At 40.9% G+C, this 23633-nt stretch overlaps 1 protein-coding gene across 4 annotated transcripts; it reads right to left on the bottom strand.

Moving 5' to 3' along the window:
- Positions 1 to 9816: 9816 nt before the first annotated feature.
- Positions 9817 to 22354, bottom strand: pcdh18b (protocadherin 18b). Of its 4 annotated transcripts, none has more exons than XM_049483796.1 (5): positions 20869 to 22354; positions 18018 to 19496; positions 17191 to 17279; positions 16015 to 16175; positions 9817 to 12260 (listed from the first exon to the last, which is right to left on the bottom strand). In XM_049483796.1, exons 1-5 carry the CDS (start codon positions 21895 to 21897, stop codon positions 11506 to 11508), a joined length of 3513 nt encoding a protein of 1170 aa, XP_049339753.1. In that variant the 5' UTR covers positions 21898 to 22354; the 3' UTR covers positions 9817 to 11505. The 4 variants fall into 4 exon arrangements, with proteins under 4 accessions (XP_049339753.1, XP_049339755.1, XP_049339754.1 ...); XM_049483798.1 differs by having other exon boundaries at positions 17191 to 17246; XM_049483797.1 differs by having other exon boundaries at positions 18033 to 19496.
- Between the last annotated feature and the right edge of the window lie 1279 nt (positions 22355 to 23633).

Below are 23633 nucleotides of genomic sequence, written 5' to 3'. Positions count from 1 at the left end.
AAAAATTCAATCAGTTCAGCTTGGTTTGATGGCTTGTGATCATCCATATTCCTCTTAATTGTATTCCAGAGGTTTTCAGTTTGGTAAAATCAAAGAAACTCATACTGTAATTTTAAGTGGTCTCTTTTTTTTTTTTTCCAGAGCTGTATGTCACGTTGCAGTTACAGTGTAGTTAAACAGATGATTGTGTAGAACTGATCAGTATTCTGTATGTGACACCATGGTTTTTCTTTATTGATTTGACTGATTTGATTGATGGACGTTGGGCTTTGTTAGAGCATAAGTATGAAAGATCATGTAAATGTCATTTGTGAAGAACATCATTGAAGATAATGAGCTGTTACTGTTCTGGAAATCACTCCCAACATCTTAAAATACCACTTGATGTCTAGTTTTTAGAATTTCTACACTGTAGTATAAGTTATTATTGAATAGAATAAGTGAATATCACTATTCCCTCGTGCAGCAGATAGTGGGGAGGGTTGAGTGGTGTTGGTGGGGAGGATATGTGGGTTAACTTCTCTGGCCCGGGGCGAGTCCTAGTTCCCAGTGGATTCTGGCTCATGTGAGGACCGAGACATATGGACGCTGTCCAATTCCCAACACACACACACACACACACACACACACCACACACACACACACACACCTACCCGCTGTGGTGTAGCATCGATCCACTGTGGTTGACCTGGTCAGGGCAGCCTGTGGGACGGTAAATCTGTTAAATCCGCAGGGAAGCGGAACGGGACGCGGGTCATGCGGGATCCGACAGAACCCACGGCTCTCACATCGAATGACCATCGACTGGCCGCCGCCCCACCGATCGACTCCTGACCTCTGACCTCCTTCACTCACAGCTGTAAGTAGGGCAGGAAAAAAGAGCTTTGATGAATTTGAACGAGTTCATTATTAATTAACAGGGGATTCATTATTGAAGCTCTGATTTAGAGTGATGGCGTTTTAACAACCCCGTCACAGCCATTAACCACCAGTACAGGTCTGCAGTTACTGGTGGGGATTTGCTAGATGTGTGAGTTATGATAAAGGATTTCTGTTATATGTATAATACAGTAGGATCTAACATCCCAACAGTGAGAGCGGCAGTGATAGTGCTTCTATATTTTTGTAATTTATGATTTAAATTAATATGAAAATAATAAATACTATGCAAAACTCACTTTTTGCATGCTTTTATATTTTCACTTCTTAATCTGGACTGCCTCTATAAGAACATTCAACACTCCAAGCATGAAAATATTAAAATAATCCATCCATCCATTTTCTGTCAGGAGTCATATGCTTCTGTAAGTCATTATCACAGTCATCACAATAAATAAACCAGCATAGCACCACCCTGGCACCACCCCTCACCTGTGTGAACCGCCACCAGCACCCCACTAACTAGATTTGTTGAAAAAAAAAACACAATTGTTTGCTGCTGGTTGGAAACCACAGACAGTACACACAAGATTTGAAAGCAGACTTTGTCTGAAGTAGGGATCTGTACCTACTGTCTGTGGCAAGATAGTAGATGAGGGAGATGTGGTCTCCAAGTGCTGGTACTGTGATCAGGAGATCCCTGTTTTAAATCCTGGTCCTGCAGCTTGCCATCAGCCAACAGAGCCCTGAGAAAGCACAATTGGCCTTGTTCTCTCCGGGTGGGTAGATGGTACTGGCTACTCTGCAAAGCTGCATCAGCAGCAATTCGAACAGCTAAAGCTAAATTGGGGAGAAAAGTGGGATAACTGTGTTTCTAATAAGCAGTTACCAAGCACACATAGCAAGGAAAACAGTGATAAGCAGTTACCAAGCACACATAGCAAGCCAAACAGTGATTGCACATTAATTTATGCATAGGATATTGAGTCAAAACACCTCATAGGTATTTTGAATGATGCCTCTAACAAAATTAAAGGGCCAATAGCACAATCAAGTGTTTTGACTGAAATAACCGAACAGAGCCACAGGAAGGCACTATTGCAGCATCAAAGGAAAATATAAAAGCTTTAAAAAAGTTTAAAGAAATGAAAGACACAAACTAAAGAAGTGGGTGTGGCTGAATGTCATGCTCTTTCTATAGTGAGCTGGAACGCATTCTCCATAATACGTTCTGCTGGAGACACTGGAACTCTGATTGATAGCTCCTGTGTTGCTGGAAAAGATAAAACTGAAACTTCACGTGAAGCACAGCTTTTTATTACATGAGCATACAGCTCTGGAAAAAATAAGAGACCACTTGAGTGAAATTATGAGTTTCTGTGATTTTACCAAATTGAAAACCTCTGGTATATAATCAAGAGGAAGATGGATGATCACAAGCCATCAAACCAAGCTAAACTGCTGGAATTTTTGGACCAGGAGTGGCATTAAGTTATCCAAAAGCAGTGTGTAAGACTGGTGGAGGAGAACACACCAAGATGCATAAAAACTGTGATTAAAAACCAGGGTTATTCCACCACATATTGATTTCTCTGAACTCTTAAAACTTTATGAATATGAACTTGCTTTCTTTGCATTATTTGAGGTCGGAAAGCTTTCAGACATTTCTCATGTTCTGCTAATAAATGCTCTAAATGACAATATTTTAATTTGGAATTAGGGGGAAATGTTGTCTGTAGTTTATAGAATTTAACAACAATATTCATTTTACTCAAATATATACCTATAAATAGCAAAATCAGAGAAACTGATTCAGGAACTGAAGTAGTCTCTTAATTTATTTCAGAGCTGTCTATACATTTAAAAGATCAATTAAACGTCTGAATTCATGAGAGAATCAAATGTGGGCCACCTTTACCTGCTGTGTTAACATATCTGAAAAGATCCTTATTATAGAAACTCGAAATCAGATGAGAGCCTGCTGAGCATGATTACTGTCTGAGCATTGGTGTGTGTGTGTGTGTGTGTGTGTGTGTGTGTGTGTGTGTGTGGAGCCTGCAGGGAAGACCACGCATGTGAGTGCACTAGCTGTCAGTGGAGATGCGATGTATGATGCTAAAGTGATCATTAGTATAGAGCAGCCTGTGAGGTTAAACTATTTAACCCCTTCCTCTCTCTCTCTCTCTCTCTCTCTCTCTCTCTCTCTCTCACTCTCTCTGTCTCTCTTTCTCTCTCTCTCTCTCTCTTGCACTCGTTTAGATCACAGTGTGTCTTCAGTACTATTTTGTTTACAAAAAAGCAGCCGTGGAGACGTGGCCTTGGCAACCAGTGATTTAAAAAAACGCTCTGCGAAACATATGCCCTCACAAACACACACACACACACACACACACACACACACACACACACACACACACACACACACAGAGCGAGAAGAGGTATCAAACTTCTTGCAGGTGAAAACACAAATACATTTCATTGTGTATGTGTGTGTGTGTTTATGTGTGTATATGTAACTCACCTTAGAAGACCCATGTATTGTCTCTCTCACACCTCAACCTCTCTCTCTCTCTCTCTCTCTCTCACACCTTAACCGCTCTCCTCTCTCTCTCTCTCTCTCTCTCTCTCACTTCAACCGCTCTCTCTCTTCCTTCTCTCTCTCTCTCTCTCTCTCTCTCTCTCTCTCTCTGTCTCTCACCTCAACCTCTCTCTCTTCCTTCTCTCTCTCTCTTCTCTCTCTCATTACTTTGAATAACTCAGCACAGCATCACCTGTCTCTCTTTCAATATCTGACATTCACACCTGAGATAACACACACACACACACACACACACACAGCAGCCCAGAAAACATCCTGTTGCAGTAGCTGATACAGAGAGAGAGAAGGTGAGAGTAATAAAGAGAGAAAGAGAGAGAACTAGAGAGAGAGAGAAAGAGAGAGAGAGAAAGAGACTGACTTGAGTGATCTATAAAGGAGAAGTGGAAGAAATAAAGGGGTGATAAGAGAAATAAAAAAAGATTTTAGAGCTACAAACATTCATTATTTCCATCTCTCTCTCTCTCTCTCTCTCTCTCTCTCTCTCTCTCTCTGTCTCCTGAAATGATAATGATATGCGAGGGTGTAGGCTGTGATTAACCAATCAGAGCGCCTATATGCTTGTTTTAGTCCATAAAAAAATGCATGAATACATAAAGAACCCGTCCAATAAGCAGCTGATCTCAGATCATTACTAATGTAATATGAAGAGCACAGTGGGCTGCGCATATGCAGAAACACTGCCATCTAGTGGTGTGGGAAGAAGTGATCTCTCTCTCACACACACAGACACACACACAGTGTCATATAATTATTTTAATGTATGTTAATGGATTTTGCTACATAAAAATGCCACATTCCCTCTATAAAAGTCCATTCAGAGGAAAAACTGCACACAAAAAAAAACTGTGCCATGCTAACAGCAGCCTGCACTCCTTACTGGCCAAACACACACACACACACACACACACATACAAAGACACACACACACAAACCCACCTCTCTATGTGGAAGAGAAAAAAGTTGCAGTGAACAGACTTTACACACAGTCACACACAACACACACACACACACACACACAGAACAGGGTGTCAGCACAGCAGTGTTTTTTATAGTATATGTCTATATGTAAGTTTCAGTGTAAAGGTATATACAGCATGTACTGTACCTATATGTCATAATAATATGGCATATATTTATTATGTAGCAGCCTGCACTTCTTACTGCTCAATCAGTTTATCTATAATAATGTGTTTCACACACTTTAGAGGCAAAATGTCTTGGAATGGCTTGGGAATGCCCAGACCTGTGTAAGCTTTGAGGTGCTATCTTGTGAGTAACGTTGAAGAACACTGGTCACTGTACCCATGTAAAGGCCAGGTGAATTATGGGAGTTGGAGTAAGATCTGCCACATGTTTACGGAGAATACGCAAGAAAAAGCTAATATTACCACCCACAGTGGACAGAGCAGTGTTTGGTAATGATGGTGACCAGCGTCAGATGAGCTTTAAGCAACTCTGGCAGATATCCTGATACATCCACTTTTAATACAGGAGACCCTGTGCAATGCTCATTAGCTTCCATGGGACCTGGCGAAAGTCATGTGACGCTATACAATTGCTGGTGTAACTGTGCATGTGTGTGTGTGTTTGCGTAAAGGCTGCTGTAAGTGATCAGTGTGTTTACTCTACAGTAGAGCTCCAGCCCATCTAATGATAATGATGAAGATGATTAGTGCATCATTACTACCTTTATCTTCCCTCATTGTCATCATCACTTGATATCACTTTAAATTTATGCCTATCAGGATGACCAGCTGGTCCCACCGCTGCAATTACGGCTAATGATGTTATTAATCAGCGGCTCCGTCAGCGAGGCGTGCGCGGTTCGCGACCAGACCGCGGTATCTCCTCGTTCTAATGCCGGAGCGTTCTGTCGGGCCTGTGCTGCAGGGCTGTGACTGTCCCAACACTTTTGCATGCAGGTTACACAGGTGACCCCAGAAACAGTGGAATATTTGGAAATCGTCTCACCCTCGGTGCCACGGGAGACCGTTCTTAATATGCACGCTCGTTAGTGGAGAATTAATGAGGCAAATTAATGTGCAGAATCAGGGAGGCTCCATCTGACAGCTTTGCGCGGGATGGCAGCAGCTATTTCCAGGAATTATACAGAATTATCGAGATGGTATTTCAGTGCTGAGCGGTGCGTGGAGGAGCTCCGGACACAGAGAGATGGGGTTTTGTTTCTCACAACGTTAAACTGATTAAGGGAAACTCTGTTTGGTCTAAAGCTTGATGTAATTTTTTTTGTTAAATTAAAAAGTAATATGTATATTGTAAATACACTGTATATTATACTACCAGGCAAACTACCAGCAGTTACACACACACACACACACACACACACACTGACACACTTCCACAGTTGGTTTGCAACGGGCTTAGTCCACCAATCAGGAATAAGCTACACTGTAAAAACCCATACGTTGTTTGAACTTTTACACAAAATTGGATATTTCTAAACAATACTCAACTATTTTGAGTTAGTTGAACATTTGTGAGCACATATACATTCAAACTGAGATCTTTGAGTTGAACCAACTTATAATAACTGAGTTTAGTCTGTTCCCATTAACAGCTTCTTTTTCATTGGCTTCTGTCACAATCTATTTGCATACTGGGTGGGTCCAACAGTTTCTGACAGACACTCACCATCAGTGTGTAGTGATTCACCCCTGGGCTACCTTAGAAATAAATCAAGATCCCCTTTAGTTGTAATAACTTGATCTTCTAAGTTATGCTAACTAAAGTTTTCTTTACCAATTACTTAACTTTTTAAAACAACCAGTTTACTCAATTTTTTAAGTAAACTCAATTTATCCAGCTTACAATATTACAAAAATAAAAAAGTTAAATCAACTTCTCTTTAGTTGTAATAACTTGATGTTCTAAGTTATGCTAACTGAAGTTTTCATTACCCATCACTTAACTTTTTTAAGGCAACCGGTTTCCACAAATGTTTTAAGTAAATTTTACTTATCCGGGCTTACAGTGTACAGTGTTGATATTTATAATGCACATGCTCAGTTAGCCTTCTATGCCTTCTATCTTCTATGGAGTTTAAAAGCTGACACTGTACTGAAGTACTGAATCAGCATTTTGTATACTTGAATTAAATTGCCCTCACTTTTAATGAACTTAAATTACCTAATGTGGTACTTAGAATGTTAATGATAACAATGGTTTATTATGTATTCTGAAAGGTAATACTTTAAACCATTAACAGGCCAGTATTTTTGTCAATGGTCTGTCTGACATTACACCTCTAAATGTTGAGGATTTCTATTCAAGAACTACATAAAAAAACTTTCACATTTGATAAGGAACATTACTGAAAAGAATATTGTAACTGTAACTGTATTGTAAACTGTGGAGTAGAGAGAAAACAGGCAGATTTACCAAGTGTCCTGTAGGAGATTTCAAAAATAACTTATTTTACTGCAGAAAAAAAGGGGTTTTGTATCACCTACACCTGTAGCCTTTATACAGGACAATGCATTTTAAGGGGGCAATTATAACATGAAAGTTATGGAAATGTTTTAAAATGACTGACCTTTATTTCTTAAAGTACTGTATATATTTTTTCTTTACTTAGTTGAGTAGTTTTTGCCATAATATGTATTAGAACATTATTCAAATAGTGCTATTCACTGTATACCAACTCTACCTCTCACAACTTTACAACTGATGCTCTCAAACACATTAAGAGGACAATAAATTCAAGTAATTAACTCTTGAAAGTTCGGAAAAACGTTTGACTGGTACTGTGTATATCGACAAAATTCAAATGCATGAATTACGCTTTTAAATATCGCACATTTATGTAATGTCAAGTTAATGTAATTCAGATATGCAAAATGCAGGTTCAGATACTTATATCAGCTTTTAATCTCCATACTCTTTCTCTTTGGTAAAAAGAAAAAAAAAAGAAAGAAACAAAAAAACAGGTTAAAAAGTTTTCTTTTGTTTGTCTTTATACATCGATTTTAAATTTATTAAGTCCCTATATATCCACAAATGAAATAAGGTCATTAAGGTGATTATATGTCATTAACAATTAAATCGTAACAATTATATTTTCAATGTATTACATTGTTACACACACTCTGTAAAAAACTAAAAGACATGTAAAAACAGTACTGCAGCTGTCCCCAGTCTTCCCGACACACACCCACACTCTCAGTGCAGGTGGAGAGGATGTTTCATGTGTGAAAGTCTTCCTACAGGATGGTTTTATCACTGACAACTCCGAAACATCTGCCTCCACTCAGTCCAGCTGTTGGCCAGTGTTCTACAATCTGTGCAAGTTCACATGTGTGTTCGTATGCATGTGTGTGTCTGTCTGTGTCTGTGCCTGGAACAGCTGTGAACATAAGTGTGTGTGTGTGTTGTATATATGTGCATGACATTCCTGGTGGTGTGCCAATGTCGGAGCTGTCCAGTGAAGTGTGGCAAATTAAACACCTACCTTCTGTGCTAGCTGGCACTGTGTGTGTGTGTGTGTGTGTGTGTGTGTGTTTATTTTCTATTGTATGTTTTTCTGTCTCTACAATGTAATAAAAAAACAATTAAAACTTAATTACAGTGCTAATATGGTAGAATTAATCTTGGGCTCCCCCTATGGTCAAGGAGTGAAATTATGATTTTGTGACAGATCTCTAGGACAGGCTTTACACATGCATTTTTGGACAAGCTGAGAAATACAGAATCATCCAGCATGAACAAGACGTAGGTGGTAGAGTAATAACTGTCGTGCCATATTTTTTTTTTCTTAATTTGAGTTCAAAATGATGATGATGATTATTATTATTATTATTATTATTATTATTTATTTTTTTATTTATTTTTTTAATTTACTTATTAACTTATTTATTTACTTCACTGGCCTCTAAAATCTAACACATACACATGCAACAACTTCCTGTTCTTACATACATTTTTTTCATAATTTACAAATATCTTGCTTGAAAATAATTAGCTCTAATTTTGCCTGGTTTTGTGGATTTTATATTGTTTATAACTTAAAGGAATCATAAACCATTAGAGCACTGAACATGGTTCTGCATGTGTAAGAGATTAACAAATTTATTATTATTTTTTTTGTACATCATTAGACTTTTTCTTGATAAAATGCAAAAAATGCATGTAAGTTTGAGATGTACAGTATTTTTATATGGAAGTCCAATTGTTGGAAAATACACATTGTAACCTAAGTTTCTTAAAATTTAACATGATAAACTCATACTGCACTTTTAAATACTACACAGTGTTGTATGTCTATATATATAGACATATAGAAGTAACCACAACTAGCTTTGAGGACAGATCTACATACACTGTACATTCTGTTTACAATGTAATACATATATGTACCTTCATAGTTTTATGTCTCTAAAATAAATCTATAATGTAGAACATAAATAAAATAAATAAATAAGGAAAAACATTGAATGAGGTGTGTCCACAATTTTGACTGGTACTGTATATATTGTAGCTAGATAGAGATAGGTAGATAAATAGAGAGAGAGAGAGAGAGAGAGAGAGAGAGAGAGAGAGAGAGAGAGAGAGAGAGAGAGAGAGAGAGAGAGAGATGTATTAGATGTAATATAACTACAGTGTAATTCTCTCTTTCTCTCTCTAGGGGGCTCTGATCACAACGATTTGTTGTCAGAGCTCCAGACTCTCAGACTGAACCTCACACTGATACAAAATCATACAAAAATTATTCCACTTCCTTCCCAAATCTCTGAACACAGAGATAGTTTAACCTCTATTGTCTGTGTTTAACTCTCTTCCTTTACTCTGATGTATTTTTAACTCCCTGCTTTTATAAACGATTCTCTCCCTCTGTAAACTCAGCCAGTGCTGTAAAAGCGACACTTCCTACATGCGGCCTGCAGGGGGCGCTCACACAGCGAGGGTCACACATATCAGAGCTCTGAAACAGCCCTGCATTTAGGATCAGCCTGTATTTATCACTTATATATATAAGGTTATATAATATATGATATTGAAGTAAAATAATATATAATATATAAATCATAGCATAAATCAGATACAATGTAGAAGCTAGATAGTATATACTGTATATTAGCTAAGATAAATTGATGTATTGATGCTGTATGGAATTTTATAGATCATATGGCTGTACAGAAGTGTCCAATATTTACATACATACATACATAAACTATATTGTGATGAATTTTATCTTTCTGTATATAATTTATATTTATATATAACTTATATACAATGTTTTATTTAAAATTTACCAACACATAGCATTAATATTATTTTTTCATTTTTTTTTTTTAAATAAACAAGACACTGGTCAACTGAGACAGATTTGACATTTTTTTATTTCCCATCAATTTAACATAAACATAAAGTTTGACACAGTACATAAAGAATACACAATTATATAAATAGCAAAACCCCCAACATGCGCCCCTCCCCGTAACACAACATTCTCAATATACTTATAATATATAATAATGTGTAACAAGAACATAAAAACAGGATTTTCCTTCTTCATAAATAGGACTATTTACACAGGCATGTTGGCCTTGATTATTTTCCCAACATGCAAAAAAGTTCAAAATATAAAAATAGAACTCTGATTGTTTAAATGTATGTACACGGCGTTCTTTTTTTAATATAAATATAAAGACTACAAATTGTATTTTTAAAATACAAAGATAAATACACTCACATTGTGTACACTGTGTACAAAACGAAACAAAAAAACATAATATAAAACAAACGAACAGGAATTTCATACATTTTTTGGATAATTAGCATTCACAAAACACGTAACGTTCAGAAAAACGCAACTTTAACGACAATTGCAGGTCTTTGATGCTTTTCTCTTTTTTTATTCCATTTTTGTTTTTATTATTTTTTAAATACTCTTTATCCCTTGCGTGTATAAAAAAAATACAAAATAATATGGCATTTTTATTTCATTATTATTATTGTTATTTCTTTACTGTTCCTTTTTCCTCTCAGAGAGTTTTTATATATTTCAGCAAGCAGGATTTCTCCGTTTACCCAGAAAACTTTAAACCTGACAAGATAAAGGACATTTCTTACTGGGTGGTCGTCACTTTGGAATGAATTCTGCCTTCTTGTGCTATTAGAAATAGCATTAACACGTGTTCCCCATCTTACAGGTGCACAGGAACATCCCTTCATTATTATAAGTTAAAAAAAAGGAAAACAATTTGGTACCAGAGTTTAGGTTTTCACCATTTGACAGTTTTTTGACATTGTGGCGGCTAAAATATTGGGTCGCTTATTGGCAGTTCTTTCTTTCTTTCTTTCTACTTCTGAATAGAAATCAAGTTGAACAGTAACTGAATAGGCTTTATAGAGGTGGATAATTTGATGATATTGTATTGTATTGTGATCAATTTTACCTTGATACACAAAATGCATGAATTTGATCTTAAACATCCAATCGTTTTTTTTGTGTTGTTACAAATTGCGTAATCTGTCCTGTTCATGATAAATTTGATCTTGACAAACAACATCATCCTGAATATCACCTGAATAAGAACACTATCCAACTTTACGATGGAATGCAGCCAAAGCTTTGGATAGTTTACAAATCTTCTACTACTGGTGCATTTTTATGAGTGTCAAAATATCGCAATAAATATAAACATAACATAACATAACATAACATAACACAAAAAATAATTTAAATATCGGGATATAATATATATATATATTTATTTGTAATTTTTTAATTTTTACCATAAACCCCACTCCGTAGGTTGTAGACATCTGTGTAACAAGCTAGCCACCTAGCTAACCATGCTCACGACATACAGTACAAAGTACTTGAATGCAAATACTTCGTAAAAAATACGCTTCGTAAACACGAGTACGTGAAGTACGTAAACAGGAAACAGGAGCGTCCGACGACAGCGTGAAGGCAGTGTTAAGTCGTCTAGCTTCTCCAAGAACCTCGGTAATATTGCAACACAATATTACGAGATATTACGCCCCCTAGTGGCCTGAGTGTTCTAGCTCTGCCGGACGTCCTGCAGGAGTTTGTTGATCTCGGCTACGAGTTCGCTGGCGTCCATGATTTCGCTGCGGCTGTCGCAGCGTTTGCCCTGCAGGTGTCCGAGCACCGACTCCAGCTCGTCCTCCTCGTGGTTCTCGGGGATCTCCTCCATGGCCGGCAGCCACTTGGAACAGGAGCTCGACACCTGCACAGGTGTGGGCAGGGGTGCGGGAAGAGGCGCCACCAGGGCGGTCATGTGACTGGCCGGGGCGTGGCTGTGGCCAGGGTTCTGAAAGTGCGTATTGGCGGCCCATGCGGCCACGCCCTGCTGGTAGGAGGCGGGGCTCGGTTTACCTGGGAGGTGACCTTTCCTCCTCTCCAGGGACCCCAGTCCGGGCGGGCAGGCCGGCGCCGCCCCGGTCTCTCCGACCTCCATGTAGGAGTCCATGGACGAGGGGAGGAGCCTCTGGAAGACGCTGTTCATTTCCGACAGCAGTGAGGTGGTCCCACACAGGTCCTCTCCTTTCTCCACCTCGCCTTCTTCCTGACCCTCCTCTTCACTCTCCTTGCCGAAGGTGGAGAAGCTCTTCTTCCTCAAGGTGGACTCTCCAGACTGGGGGGCCTCCGGGGCCGCCGGGCTCTGCTGGGGGTCCTCGCCGGGGATGTACAGGTTGCTGCGGTAATCGGACGAAGCCGGGGAGGGCAGAGGGGGCATCCAGCACTGGTCGGAGTGACCCAGGACTCGGCACTCGTCCGTACAGAACTTCATCGCTGTGGAATGAAAAATAAAAGATTTACAGATTAGAGATTACTTGAGTCTGTGTTTGTTACGTTGTTGACGCTGGTTAAAATTCTATTTTAAATTACCAAAATCATATCAGAATCATAGTGGATAAAAATAACATTACTAGATGGATTGTATTTATTTGCCAGCATTTGAAACTAAAATACAATGAGACAATTATTATACTCTATATAAAATATCTATATTTTATACATGTTTTCTGTATTACCACTGTCACACATTAATCGAATAATTGGATTACAATTCCCAAAACTGTGCATTTCTATCATCCTATCAGATTTGGCCATGCTGTAAGCAGAGATATACTGTATACAGTGTAAATGTCAGATACTACACATATATTTCCCAGTGTTAAATCAATACTGTTAATGTAACTTAACATTGAGAGTGTAAAAATGAACACTAATCATGTTACTTTACTATGTATTGTTGGTCCATAATTGCTATATTAATGTACTGGTATCCCCATTAATATTGGTAAAAAAAAAAAAAAAAACAGAATTCTGTGTATAAGCATAAGTATTGCAGAAATATATACAGTATTGGCATCATTCTGTTTTTTTTGTTTGTTTGTTTTGTATAATTTTTCATATTGTTAAATAGGAAATATTGTAAATCATGATTAGACCAATGCTGATTTTGATTGGTGCACCCCTACCATCATTATAGGTATAGACTTTCTGCTAGATTTTAAGGAGCATTGCTGTGAGGATTTGATTACATTCAGTGACAACAGCTACATTAGTGAAGTCAGGATGCTGAATGAACATAACCCTATCCCTCATCATCCTTAACTCACCAGCTCCATCATTCCAGAGATCCACAGAGATTCCACAGTTCTACTGCAATGCAAATTATCAATACGGGGTAGACATAGCCAGTATAATCATCTATTTGAAATCTACTGGCAGAACTTTTCATGAACTTGAACATCTGTGTCAGCAGCAATATCTCAACTTGCAATAGTAAAAGTGAGTTTCTTTGATTGTACCAAATTGAAAACCTATGGAATATAATCAAGAGGAAGATGGATGATCACAAGCTGAACTGCTTGACTTTTTTCACCAGGAGTGGCATGAAGTTATCCAAAAGCAGTGTGTGACTGGTGGAGGAGAACATGCCAAGATGCAGGAAAACTGTGATTAAAACCCAGGGTTATTGCACCATTATTTGCATTATTTGACACCTGAAAGCTTTTATGTTATTCATCCATTATTTGGAATTTGGGAGAAATGTTGTCCGTAGTTTATAGAATAAAACAACAATGTTTATTTTACTCAAACATAAACCTATAAATAGCAAAATCAGTTTTTTTCCAGAGCTGTGTATATATATATATATATATATATATATATATATATATATATATATATAATACATGTGTAACACTGAGCCAGATTAATATCTTCATAATTTGTATTCATGAGTCCTTGCAGATAAGCCATGGAGGTCCATCAAAACAAAATGTGGACGTGATGCATGTTTTCATTTATTTATTTCATTTTTTAAATTAAAATTCTGGTGAAAGTCTAGTCTTGCGTGAGCACGGCCGCCTCTGTGTGAGTCTAACAACACTCAGTGCCATTTTCCTCTCAAGGCTTTCTGAGGGGAAAGAATGATTCAGATAATAGCTAATGCAACATGTTTTTCCACCGCCTCTGAACTCCATTTAATTCCGTGAGTGCACTCACTGGCACAAAACGCGTAAAAACCTGGAACACCAAATTAATTCAGCCTCTTAACCATTCAAATAAGTCTATTCACTGCCGAACAACAGAATCAAAGCTCTCACTCTCTTTTCCTCTCTCTCTTCCTCTCTCTCTCTCTCTCTCTCTCTCTCTCTCTCTCTCTTCCTCTCTCTCTCTCTCTCTCTCTCTCTCTCTCGCTCGTTCGGCCCATTGCCCCCTTCTAAAGAATATATAATACAAATCAAATATGCCAACTTATAGCCTTCATTAAACATGTACGCCATTGCTCACTCATGTCCCAGGGACTTCATTATGGGCCCATTAGCTTTGAAAGGGCCATTTATAATACATCTTACAGCTAATAAAAACTAAATCTGGAGCATTTGCAAAACAGAGCCTCGGCAAGGCATTGATTTGGTGCGCTCGCTGATGAAAGGAGAGAATGAAAGATTAAACTAGCTGATTTACAGAAAAGGAAAGTGGTGGTGGTGGTGGTGGGGGGGGTACAGCTTTTCAAAGGCCTGAACGCCCCCTCTCGAAAGCTAATCGAGACGCACCAATAACTGTGTTTCAGATCAAGGCTCCTATTTTTCCATCAAAAAATGCTCTGATCATTCACACATACACACACACATACACACACAATCGCAATAATAAGTAAGATAAGAGCGTTGGGAATGGGTTGCAGACTTTATCTTTAAAAGAACCTATCTCTCAGTATAGCATGAAAAGCTATGAAGAAGGCCTTTGCTTCAGAAATGGAAAGATGGTAGATAGGTGCGTGGCGATGTCTTTAATGGGAAACTGCGTCCGCTTAATTGCTGGTTGTGTTCTATGTGAGCTGAGGTTGAACAGACAGAAGTTGAGATTGACTAAAGCTGAAGAGAAGCAAAAATAGTGCGAAGTGCAATTTAAACTACAGCCTAAACCCTATAGTTTAAACAAAGATCCACTGCCAGCCTCCAAAGATCCAAGCCAATGCCCAGATGTGCAGTATACTGTAAATGTACTGATGCACTGATGTTCAGCAGCTGCAATGCATGTGTTTGGATGAGTCTGGATGTGTTTGAAGGCATCTGTTCTGTACGTTTTGATGTAAAACCACAAACCATGACTTGACTCTGATCTGCCAAGAACACAATGTATGACCTCATATACTGTAACGTATGAAGTGGGTGTTGGGGTGGGTAATATGATACAAAAAATGGTATACCATGATATTTTGTACAGATAATGATGATACACTTATACGGTATACTTTGAGTTTTTTTTTGTAGACATTTAGACAAGTTAGAGTTGATAAAATGGTGGAGGGTGCAGTGTTCATTATGGGTAGGAAAATGTATCAATATCGCACTGCAAACCCCATTTAAGAACATGTGGAACTGTGCTTGAGGGTGTCCAGCCCTGGCCCTGCAGATCTACTACCCAGGAGAACTACTATTCAGATGCACCTGGAGACCTTCATTACCTGAATAAGGTGGGTTAAATTAGTGTTAATGATAAATGTGTAAATACTTGGTGTCAAATATCAATATTTTCAAAGACATGTCCATTGGTTTACTGCTGCTTCATTACTCCACATGGTGGCGCTAATCAAAATTGAAGAAGGTGAACTTGTGGTGAAGAATATTGGTTGTCAAATTCTGTGAAACTGACACCAATAAATCCATAATTCCTGGTGTTTCCTTATTTAAGAGTATTTTATCCTCTTCAGTAACACAGATACTATGAAATATTGTAGAGAAATGTCATGCAATATATACAGCTCTGGAAAAAAAAGAGACCCCTTAAAAATGGGGAGTTTCTTTGATTTTACCAAATTGAAAACCTCTGCAATATGATCAAGAGGAAGATTGATGATCACAAGCCACCAAACCAAGCTGAACAGCTTGACATTTTTTGCACCAGGAGTGGCATAAAGTTATCCAAAAGCAGTGTGTAAGACTGGTGGAGGAGAAAATGTCAAGATGCATGAAAACTGTGTTTATAGAAACTCACTCAAGCATTACACACACACATAGTTGCTTACCTGGGTGTAGTCTGTGCTGTCCATCAGGAGTGAAGAGCTCACTGAAACCCTCTCCCAGAAGAGGTGACTCCCTGCCCATCTCACAGTCACTGTCTCCAGCCTCACTGTCCCCTCGGCCACTGTCCTTCAGACTGAACTTATCCATCTCATTTAAAGCGTACCTGCAGAATGAGAGAGAGAAAGAGAGAGAAGGAAGAGAGATTGAGTCAATTTAATGCATAGTCCATCACCTGTAAAAGTATATCATGCATCAACGCTTCAGAGAGTTTTATAAAAAAACATTTGATCATCTGATCAAAGCATATGAACCAAAGCCAAATGTGGTTGATTCTTCTATGGCACTGCTCTGAAGAATATTTGTACACTATATATCCTGTTTATTTTGGAATAACTGTCTCTACTGTCCAGGAAAGACTTTCTACAAGATTTATATCCACTATATCCAAGTACAAGATGCTCCAATTCATCCTAAAGGTATGATAAAAGTATTGAAAAACTGTTCCATTGCTCCAAAGCTCAATACATGAACCATAGCACATCTTTGTCAACAATTGATGCATAATAAAGTAGCTGAATGCTGATTCGAAGCAGTTTCCACAAACATATAAACATTGGACATATAGTGTATTTAAGACCATATGGCATATGTTGTCATACAAAAGCACTGCATGTCTAAACCGTTAGCTTTATATTAGAAGGAACACTATTCCTAATTTGAACGATTTGATGCATCAAGATATTCAATTCCCAATTGATTAAATAGTCTTTGGCCAATTTGTGATGTAATCTACACAAAATACAATAAAGCCTGCTGGCATTTCCAAAGTTATGATACAACAGTGCCCATATGCCCATGACCAGCTCAATGTAGGTCTATGTACCTGTACTATATCATTTTTCAGTTCAATTGGAAGTTAGCGGGAGGCCATAAATCAATTGATATGAAGCAGACAGCTGCATAAGGAGATGGGCTCTCCTGCCCTTAACAAGATGGAGGAGGCTGTCACACACTTTCCGCACCTTAACTTCCCAACCCCGCCCCTTTCCAGACCCATCCCAACCCCTCAAACACCCCCCGTAGACTCTCAGAGAAGAGCCCCTAACCCCTCGATCTAGAACTCACGACCTCCTGCGGGAGGCTCCCTAAGCACAATAGGCCGAAATGCGATTGGTTACCTGTAGCTCCGAGTGTATTTGTTGCCACGGAAACTGGGTCTGGGTTGGTACTGGCCCTGATGAAGTATGGACAGAAGCTGTGAGACTTGCTATAGCCGAACAGGAACGAAATAAAAAAGGGGGGACGGGGGGGGCAAAGGAAAGAAAAAAGATGGAAACAAAAAATGAATAATGATGGACCAGACAGCAAGGCAGCAAATGGGTTGGGGTTGGGATGTGGGGTGGGGCTTTGGGGTTTTGAAGGGGTGGGATGAATGGGGGGTGGGGGTGGGGATGGGAGGGGGGTCATGCTGAATATGGATGGGTAAATGGATGGAAAAAATCACGCTATGCATGTACAAATAAAAAGATAATAAAAAAGGTATAACAATAAATGTGTATACATTTTTGTAAAACATAAAGGCATTTTTTGATTAAATCATATCTCAGAAGTTATATATATCAAATAATATTGCAAGTACATGTATATAGAGACAGTGTGTATATATAATATAATATAATATAATATAATATATAATATAATAAGCAAAAGGGACTAAAGGGTAGTGTTCATAGCGCTATATAACACCTACATAAACATACAGTATATAGATGTATACATTCATAGCCTTCACTCTTGGACGCATCACATAATATGCTAAATATGACTTTAATACCTCAATATGATCAATATTAAAATATATATATATATTGTTTTATCATAAAAAACTCTGTATGTGTCATATCGCCTTATGAACACTGTACGCCTGTAGTAATTCATGGGTTATAGCATATAAATGAAATACATATACAGAAAGATTCAATTGAAGCAAGATTGTGACACATACACTTCTCTCTCTTACCTCCACAGGAGGGGTGGCGTGAGCGAGCTCCAGGGCAAAGTTCTCTGGCACGTGATTGGACGAGATGGTGACGAGGCTGTTGAGCGACTGGCGGCTATGGTGGGTCTGCCGGATCTCTGGTGCAGGTGAGGCGGATGGCGAGCGAGGGTGCGCCCTCACGGGCAGAGTCCCATTCACAGTGGGCACCAAGGTGATGTCGCCTTTGTGGATCTGCCGGGCCGGCTTCTTGGGGTGGTTCTGATAGGTGGACTCGGCCACTCTGCAGTTGTACGAGTGGCGTGGGTCCTTCTGGTCACGCGAAGAGCAGCGCGTGGCGAATGCCACCATGACCACCAGCAGCACACCGCAGATGGCACCGAGGGAGATGATAACAATGGTGGAGATGTCCAATGGGGTCTGGCCTGTGCCATCAGGTAGGGGCACGATAGGGTAGGACTCGGGGTGGTCACGCAGTATGATGTGGAGGACGGCACGGGCAGAAAGTCGTGCAGCCGTGCCGCGGTCTTGCACCAGAATGGCCAGGTCAAAAGTGTCCCTTGGTGAAGCCTCCATGCTGGTGTTGGTTCTAAGTTCGCACCTCCGTGGGTCCATGAGGAACAGCCCTTCTTCGTTTCCACCAACAATGGAGCAGCTAAGCTCACCGTTAGCCCCAGAATCCCGGTCAGTTGCTTTGACGATTGTGACCAGGTGCCCTGGTTCTGCCCGCCTCCACAGCGGCACGTCAGCAGTGCGGTTGCTGAGCAATGGCGAAACGATGACTGGAGGGTTATCATTTTCGTCCAGCACGGTAATGACCACAGTGGTGTTGCTGCTCAGAGATGCTCCACCTCCTCCATCTTGTGCTTGCACAGTGAAGGTCAGCCGGCCCACCTCTTCGCGGTCGAAGCTTCTCAGAGCGTATATGGCACCATTGGATGGGTCTATGGTCACATAGGTGGAGATGGAGCTCCCTTGGATCTGGCTCTCCACTATAGAGTAGGTCACCTCGCCGTTGGCACCCAGGTCTGGATCGTCGGCCACCACCGTAGTGAGGTAGGCACCGGGAGAGTTGTTTTCGGACTTAAAAATCTCGTAGCGACCCTTCTCGAAGCGCGGCGGGTTGTCGTTTTCATCCTGCAGCTGCACCGTGAAGTGCTTCACCGCGGATAGGCTCGGTGAGCCGCGGTCCTCGGCAATGACTGTCAGGCTGTACTCGGACCGCTTCTCCCGGTCCAGAGAAACGTTGGTCAGGATTACGTAGTTGTTCTCGTACGTCTTCTGCAGCCGGAAGTGGCCGTGCCCGTGGAGTCGGCAGGTGACCTCGCCGTTCGGGCCTGAGTCGCTGTCGTCCACTCGCACCAGAGCCACAAAGGTGTCCACCGGCGCCGCCTCCGACACGTAGGCCACCTCATCCTTCCCCTGGCTCATGAGGTTGACATTGATCCTTGGCTTGTTGTCGTTCACGTCTACAACCTTGACCACAACCTGTGGATAAGATTCAGAAGGTAATTTTAGTTCAAATAGTTCAAAAGGTCTAAATTGGGCCTACACATGTAGGTATTGGAACACTTTCTTAATTATTGCTTCTTCTGAAATCAAGGGTATTAAAAAGAGTTCATCTTTAAGCTTTTGTTGAAGTAACTGTCTCTACTGTCTATTATTTGAGCATTGCTAAACACAGTCCGCTCAGTGCTATAGGCCCTATTATACCCCTTTAGCCCACTCCTGGCATAAGGCATGGTGCCAATAAGTTTGGATGTTTAGCTGCTCCATTAAATTCTAATAGTAATATGGTAATATTTATTTATTGGGACAAGACAAGCTGTGTGTGTGTATTTGTGTCAGCAATGTGAACAACTTAAAGCTAATTTTTAATATCTACTGTATGGTGTTCTTCAAAACAGAATTATCGGGATTGGATGATAACCAAGACTTTGATGTCTGTACCAACCAATACCCATTACTCTGATATTGATATGAACCAATACTCGATACTTTGATATTGGTATCAGTCAATACTCAAGACTAAGATATCAATATTGACTAATACTCAAGATTCTGATCAATATCAGCCAATACTCATCACTTTGATATTAATATTGACTGAGTTCAATATTAGGTATAACCCAAGACATTGATATTGGCATTTTCAATACCAATAGACTTAGATTGTAATATCAATCAATACCCAATATTCTGATATCGATATGGACCAATACTCAAGACTTTGATACTGTTATCGGCCGATATGCAAGACTTTAATATCAATATTTACCAATATTTAACACATTGATGTCAAAATTAACCAATATTCAAAACTTTGATTTAAGTAGCAGCTGGTATCACCCAAGACGTTGCTGTCAGTACCCTCAAAACCAAAAAGACTTTGATTTTGATATCAACCAATACTCAAGACTATGATATCAATATTGACCAATACCCAATACTCTAATAACAGCATTGACTAATACCCAATACTTTGATATCAATATTTACCAATACTCAAAACTTTGATAACGATATAAAACAAAACTCAAAATTTTGACATCCGTATCAACCAATATCACCCAAGGCAATGATATCAGTATCTTTATTACCATTTTTTTTTTTTATTTCTGTATCATGATACCCAAGACTTTCATATTGGTATCTGCCAATACTCAAGACTTTGATATTGATATCAACCAAAATCAAGACTTTGATATTGATACCAACCAAAAATCAAGACTTATTAACCAATACTTAAAACTTTGATGTTATATCAGACAAAAGTTTATTATTGAACATGGTATAGTAATGGAAAGCGAGTTATAGCGCCACCTATCCTCCACCGCAAAAACAGTTAACTCCACTTTACCTTGCAGTGACCTGGCACAGAGTTGGGCCCCATGTCCTGAGCCTGGACGTCGATTTCATAAGACGAGGACGCCTCGTAGTCCAGCTTTTTGACCAGAGTCAGGTGTCCGGTTTCCGAGTCGATGCGGAAGGTGTCCAGGATCTTCTGAGGCACGTGCGGCCCGAAGGAGTACACCACCTTCCCGTTACTGCCCTCATCCGGGTCCGTGGCGTTCAGGTCCACGAGCAGAGTGCCTGGGGGCGCGCTTTCGGGCACGCTCACGGCGTACGCCTGCTGCTCGAAGGCCGGGCTGTTGTCGTTGGAATCGAGCACGCGGATGCGCAGCAGCGTGGAGCCGGTGCGCGGCGGGGTTCCCGCGTCCGCTGCCGTCAGCTGGAGCTCGTGCGAGGCGCGCGCCTCCCGGTCCAGCTCGCGCGCCACCACCAACTCGGCGCGGCGAGAGCCATCAGCGCGCGCACGCACTTCTAACCGAAAGTGTTCGCTGCGCGCCAGGGAGTACGAGCGCAGCGCGTTCTCGCCCACGTCCGGGTCCCAGGCACCGTCCAGCGGCACGCGGGTTCCCACAGCGGCGCTCTCGGAGATTTCCACGGGCACGACAGAGCGCGCAAACCGCGGCGCGTGGTCGTTAACGTCCAGCACGTCCACGCGCACGCGGAACAGGCGCAGGTGCTCGGTGGGCAGTGTGGCTACGTCCAGCTCCACGGTGCAGTTGGGTTGCTGCGCACACAGAGCCTCCCGGTCGATGCGCGAGGCCACGCTGATCTCACCGTCCTCCTCGCGCACAGAGAGCAGCGGCGTGCCCGAGCCGTCCATGGCGCGGAAGCGAGGAGAGACGGAGCTTGGCAGACCGGAGAGCGCGCTCGCCGCGTCCTCCAGCAGCCGCCCGATCACGGTGCCCACGCGCTGCTCCTCCAGGACGCGGTAGCGCACGAGCTTTCCGGGCGCGGACGGTGCGGCGGGACGGGGCAGGGGCACGAACACGGCGCACAGCACGAGCACAGCGGCAGCGGGGGGGACGGGGACGGTCATGTTGGCGCTCGGGCTCGCGCACGGGCACGGACAGGCTCGCGGTAATCCACAAGGGTTGGCAGGGTCTCCTCACAGCGCGCGCATCCTGATAAATCCCGGGGTGCGTCCTCGGCTCCTGCGCGTGCCCGCGGACAGTGAAGATGTGGAGGGTGAGGATAAAGTGTGATGAAGCGCCGTGCTGAGACTTCCTTCCATGCACGAGCTCCAAGCACGACACACACACTGCTGCGCGCGCGATTCAGAGAGAGCGTGTGTGTGTTTGTGTGGGAGGCGCAGCGGCGCGGAGTGTGTGTGCGCGCTCCCCGTGACTCTGAGCAGACTGACTGGCCCCTCAGCCCCGACACTGCAGCTCACACACACGCGCGCGCGCACACACACACACACACACACACACACAACCCCCTACTTCCTCCTAAAAGCAGGACTGCCCCTTCTACCACACACACACACACGCGCACCACCTCGGCACACGGCTGTCCAGACAGAGGAGAAAAGAAGAGAGAGAGAGACAGAGAGAGATACAAAAAGAGAGATATATTAAAAGAGAGAGAGAGAAAGAAAGAAAGAAAGAAACAGAAAGATAAAGAATAAGATAATGAAAGATAGAAATGGAAAGAGCAAGAGACACAGAAAGAGAAAAATAAAGAAACAGAAAAAGAGGAATAGACAATTAAAATAGAGAAAGAGAAATAGATAAAGAAAGATTGAGAGATAAGAAAGTGATAGAGATAAAGAAAGAGAGAGAGAGAGAGACTGAGAGAAAGAGAGATGAAAGAAATAGAGAGAGAGAAATAAAGACAGAAACAGAGAGAAAGATAAAGAATAAGAGAGATATTAAGAGAAAGAAAGAGATAAAGAAAAACAGAAACAGAAAGAGCGAGATAAAGAAAAAGAAAGAGACAAATAGACAGAAATAGATAAAAACAGAAACATAGAGAAAGAAGAAATGAAGAGATAGACAGAGATTAAGAGATGAAAGAAAGAGATAAAGAAAGACAGAAAAAGAGAGGTAGAGAGAGAGAGAGAGAGAGAGAGAGAGAGAGAGAGAGATCAGTGATTGGGGTGGAGCTGAAACTACAACAATAATCTGCGACTCAAATTTCTCTAAAGGAAACTTTCCATCATATGGCAGCCGCTGCCTGCACACACACACACACACACACACACACACACACACACACACACACACACGCACAATTACAGTTCCTATTCAACTCTGTTTCTAAAGACTGTCTCTGATGTTGTACAGCAGTGTGATATTGACACCATGCTGCATTCAGCATGTTGAGGCATCAGACATGAAGATATACAACCACTGCTTTTGCTAAAGAACTCCCAATAAGCTCTGCTCCTCAGTAGTGTATTAAGTTAAAGCATTGTGTTGTGATGGGCTGTTGTATTGTGAGTAGCACAATAGCTAGCAGTAGCTGTTAGCTTGGGGCTAAGGCTTTAGGGCTCTTTGACTTGTGACAATAGGAAAATGCTGTAAATGATCATGCATAGAACTATTCAACCATGCTGAGAACAAAGGGATCTTTGACTTGCTGTAGATCTATGTTGACCCATTGCCTTTGCTTAAGATCTTTTAACCATCCTGTTGGGTTTGTTTCAAGGCTAACTAGTCTTATGTTCATTGACCAAACATGACCAGCCCATTATAGCTGTTTATAAATGTATAATAATACAAATATGATTACCAATGACATTCCTGTAAATGTTATACATTTTCTAACTGA

The sequence above is a fragment of the Astyanax mexicanus genome, chromosome 10 (genome assembly GCF_023375975.1).
Source record: "Astyanax mexicanus isolate ESR-SI-001 chromosome 10, AstMex3_surface, whole genome shotgun sequence".
Classification (NCBI taxonomy): domain Eukaryota; kingdom Metazoa; phylum Chordata; class Actinopteri; order Characiformes; family Acestrorhamphidae; genus Astyanax; species Astyanax mexicanus.
The sequence above is the reverse complement of the archived record's forward strand: the minus strand, read 5'-3'. Positions and strand labels throughout refer to the sequence as shown.

What these genes read in the sequence shown, in the direction of transcription:
- pcdh18b (XM_049483796.1), bottom strand. Translation starts at nt 21,897, where the DNA reads ATGACCGTCCCCGTCCCCCCCGCTGCCGCTGTGCTCGTGCTGTGCGCC. An exon ending in AAATACACTCGGAGCTACAG is followed by an intron (nt 16,176 to 17,190) that starts GTAACCAATCGC and finishes CTCATTCTGCAG; the next exon opens with GTACGCTTTAAATGAGATGG. An exon ending in ACAGCACAGACTACACCCAG is followed by an intron (nt 12,261 to 16,014) that starts GTAAGCAACTAT and finishes TTCATTCCACAG; the next exon opens with CGATGAAGTTCTGTACGGAC.